Source organism: Juglans regia, chromosome 13 (assembly GCF_001411555.2).
Source record: "Juglans regia cultivar Chandler chromosome 13, Walnut 2.0, whole genome shotgun sequence".
In the NCBI taxonomy this organism is placed as follows: domain Eukaryota; kingdom Viridiplantae; phylum Streptophyta; class Magnoliopsida; order Fagales; family Juglandaceae; genus Juglans; species Juglans regia.
In genome coordinates, this window is record NC_049913.1 from 23,424,575 (window position 1) to 23,435,594 (window position 11,020).

The 11,020-nt window shown below is 33.8% G+C and overlaps 1 protein-coding gene across 2 annotated transcripts; it reads left to right on the forward strand.

Annotated features, from left to right (window-relative positions):
* Nucleotides 1–1,314: 1,314 nt before the first annotated feature.
* On the forward strand, nucleotides 1,315–7,269 carry LOC108988478 (probable RNA helicase SDE3). 2 transcript variants are annotated; one of them, XM_035684770.1, is made up of 5 exons: nucleotides 1,315–1,477; nucleotides 2,063–2,198; nucleotides 2,457–3,074; nucleotides 4,730–4,951; nucleotides 6,061–7,269. In XM_035684770.1, exons 2-5 carry the CDS (start codon nucleotides 2,115–2,117, stop codon nucleotides 7,003–7,005), a joined length of 1,869 nt encoding a protein of 622 aa, XP_035540663.1. In that variant the 5' UTR covers nucleotides 1,315–1,477; nucleotides 2,063–2,114; the 3' UTR covers nucleotides 7,006–7,269. The 2 variants fall into 2 exon arrangements, with proteins under 2 accessions (XP_035540663.1, XP_035540662.1); XM_035684769.1 differs by having other exon boundaries at nucleotides 2,063–3,074.
* The last annotated feature ends 3,751 nt before the right edge of the window (nucleotides 7,270–11,020 follow it).

An 11,020-nucleotide genomic window follows, 5' to 3' on the forward strand; every position in this document is an offset into this window, starting at 1 on the left:
ATTAAAAACAGTGGTAATTTGAATTTAAAATATAAAGACAACAACATTAATACACAGATTAGTATACAAACTTATTTATACATAGTAAAACTCTTTATTTATATATGAAAAATGCTACTTAACCCATTTAATGTTATCGCTCAAATCTACATTTTGAATATTTAATTTTTTTAATTGTATTAAGTAATTAAAGAAGTGATTATTAATAAAATGATATATTTTTAATTTTTCAAAAATTAAATATGTTAAAAGAATAATAAAAAAACTACACATTTGTGCTACTGCCACACTTTAAAATATAGATATTTTAAAAAGGAAAAGAGCCATGCTACCATTATTGAAAAGGATGATGCTACAGCCCCCGTTGGAGGCTCCTGCTAGGAGCTCTCGTTGGGGTGTAGTGTTATTTTATGTGTTTTGTTTAAGTAATTTTTTGTATAGATCTTTTATTATTTTAAAATATTTTTAAAAAATAAAATAAATTTAAAACATCATTAAGAAAATACTTTCTTAATCAGAAAGTAAAAAAATATATATTAAAAAATAATTTCTTAATCATGAAGTAAAATAAAAAATTATAAAATTTATTTTTAAAAAAATAAAATAAATATAGAACATCATTAAAAACACTTCCTTAATTAGAAAGTAAAAAAAAAATCATTAAAAAATACTTTCTTAATCACGAAGTAAAATAAAAAATTATTTTTTTATGATTTTTTATTTTACTTCGTGATTAAGAAAATATTTTTTAATAATATTCTGAATTTTTTTATTTTTTAAAAATATTTAAAATTATTAAAAAAAATCTATAAAAAAAATAATTTAAAAAAAAATAAAAAATACACTACAAATCTCCAGCGGGAGCTCCCAGCAGAGCCCAGCGGGAGATATAACATTTTCTTATTGAAAATGTGGTCTGAATAAATTTATCGAATAATGTATTTTATTTTATTTTATTATATATATTTTTAATTATTATAAATATTTTTAAAAAATAAAAAATTTATAACATTATTAAAAAAATATTTTCTTAATAAAAAACAAAAAAAAAACTCATTCGAGACACAATTGTCCCGAATTCGGAATCAAATCATTTTTAAACGGAAAAACTCAAGAGCTGATCGCTAATGCCACGTATGCATTCACAGGACCATGAAAAGAGGAAAGTATCTTCAGACAAGTTTCTTTGAAATTTCCTTCTCCCTGAAGAATAATGATAGTCCACCATTAATAAATAATAAAAAATAAAATTAAATAAAAAGGACAAAAGCAGTATTATAAAAAATCATTTTATAATTCTAAAATGTAATTTTTATTTGTAAGTAAAGTTGGCATGCTATCATTGTCCTTCTGTTGAATATTTTTTGGCCTCCGTTCTTTGTTTGTGAATTGTCAGTGAGCTTCAGGATCATCAGATCATTGTCTCCCATGTAACAACAATCTAGTCAGGGCTCAATCTTTGGCTCGCGAACTCCAGGTAAATTCTTATCTCTGCCATGCATCGTCGTATCCCCCGTTTTCTCAGATTTTGGATTGTCTTTTCAGTCACCTGTTTGGTTTCTGGGAAAGTTTTGAAACCGTAATGAAAGTCTTGGTTGCTAGATCTTTAATAGAGAAAAGCTTGAGAAGTCAAGATTAATCCCGATCACCCATTTGTTTCTTTGTTTTTCTTTTGGAGTTAAAAGTAAAATAAGAACTACAAATATTCTACATTTTGTTTCCTTTACCTGCACTCGCTTTTTTCTCTTCGTCCAAACACACAGACACACACACACTCTCTCTCTCTCGCTACGCACACGCAAACACACTAAAAAGGATCTGCACGTTTGATATAGTCATGTCCAATATTATCTTTATTGCCGTATATTTGAAACGATCACTATTAAAAGTAGCAAATTTAAAATAACAGGATGCTAACTATTTTGAACTTGATGCATCTAAAAAAACTATGTTGGACGTGATAAAACATTAATCTCTCATAAGCTTAGCCAGATTTTACTATATGCTAGGTTAGGTTGTGAATTTCATGTTTTATGTTCTGAAATTTGTTCCATTTTCTCAGCAATCAGACAGAGTTTAGTGGTTTCCCTTCGTTTTGACACCAGAAGTACGATATGTCTCTGTTTGTAGAATTCTTGCGTTTCATTCTTTGTTGCCATACAGAACATTTTGTTGATGGTTATGAATATGATGACACTACCTCGAGGAACAGCCATTTAGTAAATAAATCAATTCGAAGAACCAGAACCACATCGTCCATTGATAATGACCCACTTTTACCATATTCACGGCCTAGTCCTTCATTATATCAAGCCAAAGTTGCAGTAGATTCATGGATAAGAAATTCATTGATAATCAAGGAGCCATATGTTCAGGAATCTTCCCAAAGGACTAATGAAATTTCTCCAAACTCTTCAAATTCATTACAACCACCTTCATTTTCTTTTACTTATTCTCCCTCTTCTTCCGACCTGCCCCCATTTTCTTCCATTTTCTCTTCAGTTCCCCGTAATCCCCCAAAATCTTCTTCATCTGCATCATCCCTTAAAGGACCTCCATCTCCAACTGGGCCATCTTCATCTTCCCCTAAGCCCCCTCCAACCTCCAAGCCAGTCATATATCCAACTACATCTCATGCAGTAAGTGAAGAAAGAAAAACGGGTTATATATTAAAAAAGGGTGCAACATCATTATTTGCAAGTTCTATATCCAATCTGCCCCCATCCTCTTCCAGTTCCTCTCCAGTTCTCCCTAATCCTCCAAAATCTTCTCCTAAACCATCTGCATCTTCCCTAAAAGGGCCTCCTCCATCTGGGCCATCTTCATCTTCCCCTATGCCCCCTCCAACCTTTAAGCCAGTTCTATGTCCAACTACTACTACTCCTGGAAATGAAGAAAGAAAACAGAGTTATATATTGGAAAATGGTACATCACCTATATTTGCAATTCCTGAGTACATCAAAGGTCAGATCAAGGAGAACATCGTGCCTGAAATTCTGAAGCAGCGTTTGTCTCCTTCAACGTACAAGGCTTACTTTACTGCTCTGTTATATGCTGAGGAATTCTACTTGGAGGTACTCATAACAGCCCTATATATATATATACATTGCTGTTTTAAGGTAGCTTAATTGTAAAGCAAATAACTCGGCATATCAAACCTCTTGTGTATTGTCCACTTTGAAATCTTGCTTAATGGTAAATTTTTTAGTTAATTTTACTAATTCATGATTTTCTTGTTATTTCCTGCTGCTGAAAGTTCTAGTGAAAATAAAAAATATCAAATCAACGTACTCTAAGCTGGAACTGAGGCAATGGTTAAGATCAGGACACTCTCCTTAGATATCATGTCCTTTTATCGGTAGTTAGCACTCGTACTGTACTTTGTTAATAATTAGAGATGGAGCAGGTTGGATATAATAATGAAGTTAGGTCAACTCATCTAGTTAGGAACCAACCGATAAATTTCAGTGGTCCTCCTTTATCAGTTTAAATTCAGTATTCATAACCACATACCCACATTGAAATTTGAAATATTTGCAATACTGAAAATTTATGAAAACTTAATATTGGGATGCAGGTTACTCTTATAAAGGAGCCGAATATTAAACAAATTGTGGATTGGACTCATTCCAACTTTATAATTAACGTGTTGCCTTCAATATAATGCAATTTTTGTTCCTTATAAAGCTAAAATTTCATTTGTTCCCTAAATGAAAATAAGGGTAGTTTTGCTCCCTCTCAAAATTTTGGAGTATTTGATAAACAAATTAAAAAGCTCATTATTTTCATATAAAAAATAACACGATTTTAGTGCACCCTCAAAATTTTGAAATTTCGTAACTATATAAGAAAAAAAATATCGAAACAATTTTGTTTGTACTATTGGACCTGACAGGCAAGTAACTTTGTATTTCAACGCAAATACTGCAAGGAACAGAAAAGATGCAGTGAACCCTATTAAGAAATCTCCTTACTACAGACAAGTAGAAATGACAGAAGAACCACTTAAAAAACCAGTTTTGATTGAACCTCAATGTTGCCATGTCAACAAGGTCATTATAGTCTACTATCAAAAAAAAAAAAAAAAAGGTCATTATAGTTGACCTGAGTCAATAAAATAAGACATATTTTACTGTAAATGTTGCCTGGTTATGCTATTCCCCACCCCCTTCTTTTTTTTATGTAGGGTTTTAGTTCTGTTGTGCATATTTATCACATTCAGTGCTTTCCATGGTAAGAGAGAAGGGCTCATACTCCTGCCAATATCAATAATTCATTCATGAAGTGACTTTGTTGTGAAAACTGACCGCTTGTTAGTTCTCATTCATAGCATCAATTATACAACACTCTGATGGTTGGCAAAAATCAATGTTTTTGTACCGTATAGTTGTAGTTACTGTTAGAACTACAACTTATTTTGTGCCCCAATGTTCTATCTCTTGTATAGGCAAGTGTGGCAAGTGACATGAGCCAAGTCCTTTTTCTAAACTCTTAACGGGAAAAAAAAAGCTGCTCTTAACTTAAGGGAGTGTTTTACATTCGTATTTGCAGAAATCTCTTCTATAATTATAAACTATATTATTTTCTTCTCTGGTGATCTTCTTAAGTGATATGGAAGATGTAACATTTTAGTAGAATTTTGTGATGGAGGAATGCTATTCATTTCTTAACTTTAGATACGTTTTTTTCATTCTGGCTTGTTGTAACTTGATGCTTTTATTCGAATTAGAAATGGAGTGATTTCCTCTTGAAGAATGTGACTTTGGAGCTCCATGAAGCAGCAATCTATAAAGAATCAACCAAGTACAAAAATCTTAATGGAAATCTTAAGAAGAAGAATAAAACATTTGTAGTTTTTGAGATTGATTCTATTCCTGAGAGGCGGCCATTCCTTTTATCGAGGGACTTGGTCTATGCGCGACCTGTGGGTAAAGATATTGAGCCCTTTCAGGTAAGCTTTCTGATCTTCCATTAGCTTATGCTTGATAAAGTCATGAAATTTAGCTTGTGGATGAAGCATGTGGGTATTTTTTGCATATTATTTTGGTACCAAGGATGTATGCAAAGAATCAAGACAATAACAAGGATGTTTCTCACTGGAAATTTAAAGGATTAGGAGATATTGAGTAATGTATAGACATTATTTAAAAACAAGTTTCTTACTATAATTGTTTGAAAACATGGGATGGCGGAACATTGCATGGCTCCGGAGTATAATTGGGAAAAGGCATGTCACATTTGCACGATCTCATAGATTCGTCATCATAAACAAATTATTTAAAAAAAGGGGATGATTAAAATTATCTGACATCGATAAAAATAGTTACCAGATATGGATTATGAGACGTATAAACAAATCTAGGTTGTACCAATAGCCCTTCAGGTGCCAGCTTTGGAAATGAGGGTCCTTTTCATAAGAAATTCAAATTTCATTACAAGCACAAAGGGGCAAAACCAAGAAGATAGAAAGCACTCGATTAGACCCAAAAATAGTATTGATGTTCAAAGTTAGAAAACAATAATAGAACATACGTCCATAATCATCTCAGAGTAATTCAAATTGAGGGACTTGCGGGCAAATCAAGACCCTACGTCCATTATCTATTAACGTTCACAGTTAGGTTGAGCTAAAAGGGAGCATTGATCATATTATTTTTTGAATTTTATCACAAGAATAATACCATTTAGAAAAAAAAAGATAGAATCATATTTTTTTTCCTTCCCATGACTCATAATGTTATTTTGGTCTTTATCTTAGTTATTGTAACACTATTTATCTTTCAACTTATTCATTTTATTTCAGTTTCATTATTCAATTCAAATGGAAACTAACAGTTTTAGTGATGCCACCTATCTAGCTAGCCATGGTATGGATTTTCTTAATGTTATTATTTTATTCCTTTTTATCTTAGGGATATAATCATAAGTTCGTATAGTTTTCACTATAAATTTGACCGAAATAGTGGAATAGCACAAGCAATCTAAACATTGAAAGCTGACCAAAGCATGAGGTGGGTCTGCCATATTGTCTACAATACTGACGTTCTAAATGGTACACAGGGTTTTATCTATCGTGTGGTGAAGAGCACTCGTGTCTTAGTGGAATTTGGAGATGATTTTCATTCACAACATTATGCTTCCAGAAAATATGACATCAGCTTCTCTTTCAATAGAGTGTGCCTAAAGAGGGCTCATGAAGCAGTTGAAACTGCATCAAATCCTTCAGTCCAGAACTTCCTCTTTCCTGAATATTGTGTATCCCGAAAGGACAACCTTAACCCACCCACTCTGCATCGTGCCAATCATGAAGTTGGTAAAAATGAGCTCTCTGCAATTCGTCACATTTCAAGCTTTCGGGGATCACCACCTTATCTTCTCAGTGGCTCACACTGTGTCACTGCAATGGATTCAAAAGAACTATCAAAAACTGGAATTGTTGTTCAAGAAGCAGTATGTGAAATATATCGGAGCTCTCCTGAGTGTCTAATTCTTATATGCGCACCTACAAACAGCACATGTGACGTGCTGACCAGAAGTTTGAAAAAGGTAATTTTAGAATCGGATATGTTTCGAGCCAATGCGGCATTTCGAGAGATGGATGGGGTACCTGCTGACATTCTTCGTTCATGTCCTATAAAAGGGGAATGTTTTACTTGTCCTTCATTACAAAAACTTCGGAAATTCAGGGTAATTTTGTCAACTTTCGTTAGTAGCTTTCGATTACACAATGAAGGCATACCTGCTGGACATTTCAGTCACATTTTTCTGTTAGATGCCTCATTGGCAATGGAGCCGGAGGCAGTGATACCTTTGGCTAATTTCGCTACTGACAAAACAGCAGTTATAGTTACCGGCGCATCCACAAGACATTCAGCTTGGGCCCGCTCTGACATTGCGAGGAAATATGGATTGGGGAAGTCACTTTTTAATAGACTTCATGAAAACAGGCTTTATAGCGGATTCAATCCCATGTTCATCACGCAGTTGGATGGGTTTCAGCAGTAGTCCTTTATCTTTAATTTCAACTGTCCCTTCGTAAACAGCAATATACGTTTGTACGTATGCTGCTACCTTAACTTGTTTACTTGTGTGTTTTATCATCCTTGTTGTATGTATAAAGTGCAAAGACCTCTCATGCAAGCTCAGTGATGATTTCCTTCTCTCTTTCTATATATATTGGAAGTCTATACATTAGTGATTTGTCATCATTTGGGGTGTAACAGCTCGTTTCTTATCCATCTTTGGGGATGTTCTTTCAGTTTTGACATAGACTATCAGCGTCATTTCCTTTTGTTCACTGCTTAAAATAAATGCACATGTGATCATACAAAAGCAACAGTTGTAAGAAATTCCAATTCCATTTTATATAATGTTTGATTATAGCATTTATTCACATCCCAGGAATAACCAATTACTCTGACACTAGGCAAAAGAGGATCTCATCTCGTATTAACATTCCAAAATGGAATCAGCTGACATCAATTTTGCATGTAAGATTGCCCCAGCTTCATCAGTTGAATCAACATGCATCGACAATTGAGCAATTCTCTCATAAAGTGATAGAACAAGCATACAATTTAATAATATTAAGAATCAAGATGTAAATCCAAGTCGTAAATATATAAAATTTACCAAAGAATCGGTTTTTTCTGGGTATTATCGGAGCCCGGAAGCAATTTCTTCCGATTATTGTTGCATCTTCACCTAGGTATTGTTTTTAGACTGTATCCAGCTTAAAACAGCCATCGATAAAGTAGAACAATATGAAATTCAAGAATTTTGTTGAAATTTTTCTTAATAAAAATATAATAGCTTGTCTATAAGCATAAAATTTAAATAAAACAGGATTAGGTTCCTGTAATTCTGGGTTGTAGTATGGTTGTAATAAATGGAATGATATGGATTTGGATGGAGGAATTGAATGTGCAGGATCTGTTTGTATAGATGCTGATGATAATGGAAATACGTAAGAATGATATAGGGTTCTTCGAGGGACCCTTAAACCTCCCAAGTCTTGTATTCAAATGTTTGATGATTTTCCAAAGATGATCCTCCTCTCGTTTTCAGACTCGTCCTAATACCCACGCAGGGGTAACAACCCAAAGCAATGAAAATAGGACACCTGTCCTGACTCTAACGGAATTAAAGCAGAAAGTATTCCTACAATGTTCTAGAATACTCAAAGAAAGACAATAAAACGATGCACTTAAAGAAATATTGAAACGGTGCGTGTAACATACTGAAACGGTGCGTTTTCACTTCATGATGCTATGCGTTTTGGAACTGCTGGTATTTCAATTGACTTCCAACACTTGGCTTCTTCGAGACTTCAGAAGTGATGCCCAATCTATCTTTACTGTTTGTAACCCTCATCTTCCATGTCCCTTCAACCTTCTTCTTGGCTTCACCTTCTTCTTGGCTTCATAACAAATCCTATCTTTAACACAAAGGTACTGGTTGTGTAATTAGGTTATGAGTTTTTTATATTGAGCTTGATAATTAAGTTAAAATCATTTGATATTTTTTATGGACTAAATGAAATCTATTTTATTTGGTAAGTGGCTGAAAAATTTATCGGACGAGTTTGATTATTTTAGAAGTTGAGTAGTATTTATCGGATAAATTGAACTCATTTTAGAAATTAAGATCGAACCATTAAGATTGTTAAGTGATTAAAGATGGGAAACAAGCCCAATAAGGACCAAAGAGAAAATCCCAAGGCTGGTTTGCTATAAACTCTGAGCCATGCACGTTTCCTTTTTCTGTAGGTTTCAGCAATCTACATGATATATATACTAAGTCTGGAGTAATGTGCAAAGCACGTTTGTCTAGTTGCGTGAAACAGTTTTTTGGCAAAACTAATATATTTTTTCACAAAAAAAGATTGATTAATGAATAAGTTAATGCATAGGAAAAAAAGGGACAAATTTTAAGAAATATTTCTGCATAATGATAGCTAAGTGGAGTATAATAACTACAAGTTTGCATAGACCAGAAAACAAAAAGATTAATTCAAAATTCACCATAGTCTAATATAGCCTAATACAAGTTTAGTAAATTGATCATTATACTAAACTTGTTTAATACAAATTTAATACAAGTTTAAGAAAAAGATTAGTTCAAAATGTTGGTTAGCTGATATGTGGCATAATTGATCATTTTGTGTCATCTTGTATAGATCAATTGAGAGGACATTAAAGTTTTTGTTTCATTGTTGGTTGAGTCGATGAGGATTTGAATCTACATCAAGTTGAATCATTCATTCTTTTTCTGAAGTTTGTGCTACAATATTCTCTAAATATGGTAAATGGTCATGTATGATAGAAATTAATATTTTATATGATTAATTAAAAGTTAAAGAATCTATATAGAGAAAATTTAAACTATTCTTGAAAGAAGCCTCACTCTCTCTCTCTCTCTCTCTCTCTCTCTCTCTCTCTCTCTCTCTCTCTCTCGTAAAAAATCAAGGGTTCTAGATCTGATTTTTGTTGGAGGTCCTCCCTCTCATTCATCCATCCACTCACCTTGTCTATCAAGATAGTTCTTTTTACTTAGTTTTATTTTGCTTCCTTCAAGGTCGAAAAAGACAGATCTACAGCTTTCCAGTAACTCCTGAAAGACGCGTGGCACAAGCAGACTCCCAAGTCGCAAATCGTTCGGAGGAAAGTGATGGTTTTGCGAAAATCACCTGAGTGGTCCTCATGCGTCACTCCTTCCGACAACTCTTATCGCCATACGCGCTAGATCACCGGACTCGCCACAACCAAATTTGACCTTTGTGGTTGAAAAGAGACAAGCATGTTGCCTTCACGGCTGTCACAGATTCTGAAATCTATCGGAGTTACTATTTCCTTTAGTAACTAGTCTGGTCTTCACTACTGCTGATACTCTTTACAGACAAACGTTCAAAAGACAACCCAATCTCACTCTTCATAGAACGAAAGGACTAAATCTCTACAGATAAAAGTCTACGAGACGAAATCTTTTTTTATTTTAATTAAAAATAAGAAAACAAAAAAAGAAAGTAATGAGATAGATGCGAAAAAGGACGAATATGACCTTTGTGGTTGAAAAGAGACAAGCATGTTGCCTTCACATGCCATCACAGATTCTGAAGTCTACCAAAGTTGGTCCAAACTACAATTTGTCATTTTTCACATTTATCTTACTATTTTCGTTTTTGATTTTCTTATTGTTAATTAAAATAAAAAAAGATTTCGTCTCTCGGACTTTTATCTGTAAAGGTTTAGTCCTCTCCTTGTATGAAGAGTGAGATTGTACTGTCTTTTCGACGTTTGTCTGAAGAGAGTATTAGTAGTAGTGAAGACCAGACTAGTTACTAAAAGAAATAGTGTACAGGTGGAACTCCAAATTTATTATTTTAGTTTATGATGTCATATTTGATATGGGCACATCCCTGAATGTATCCGTTCATGGATATAAGTTTATTGATGAATGAATGATGATTGTTTCCCTTAAAACAAAATTGAGAGGACATTGAAGTTTTTGTTATGTTGTTAGTTGAGTCGATTAGGATCTACATCAAGTTGAATCATCCATTCTTTTTCTGAAGTTTGTGCTTCAATATTCTCTAAATATGATAAATGATCCTGCATGATAAATTTAACTGTTTTGTATAATTAATAAAAAGTTAAAGAATCTATATAGAAAAAATATAAACTACTGCAAATTAATTGGGGAAGGGTCCCCGTTGACAAAAGCTTGCTGTTGGATTTGACTGACAGGGAGCGTTCCAGTGTTGACATCGTCCTTAACTAGGTAAAGGAGAATGATAAGAACAGTTTGGCGATAGAGGACTTGCTCTCCACCGCCAATGTTGATAGATTCTTGGTGACACCTTGTTGGGGCCATGTTAGGGGTCGTAAACTCAAAGTCGTTACGCCCTCAACGAAAAGACGTGCTCCCCAGCCTGTGGGGAAAAGGAAGGCTCCACTAACTGGCAGTTCTTCACCCAACCACCCTCATGACGATGTTGACGCGGGTGAGGTTGCTGGATCCG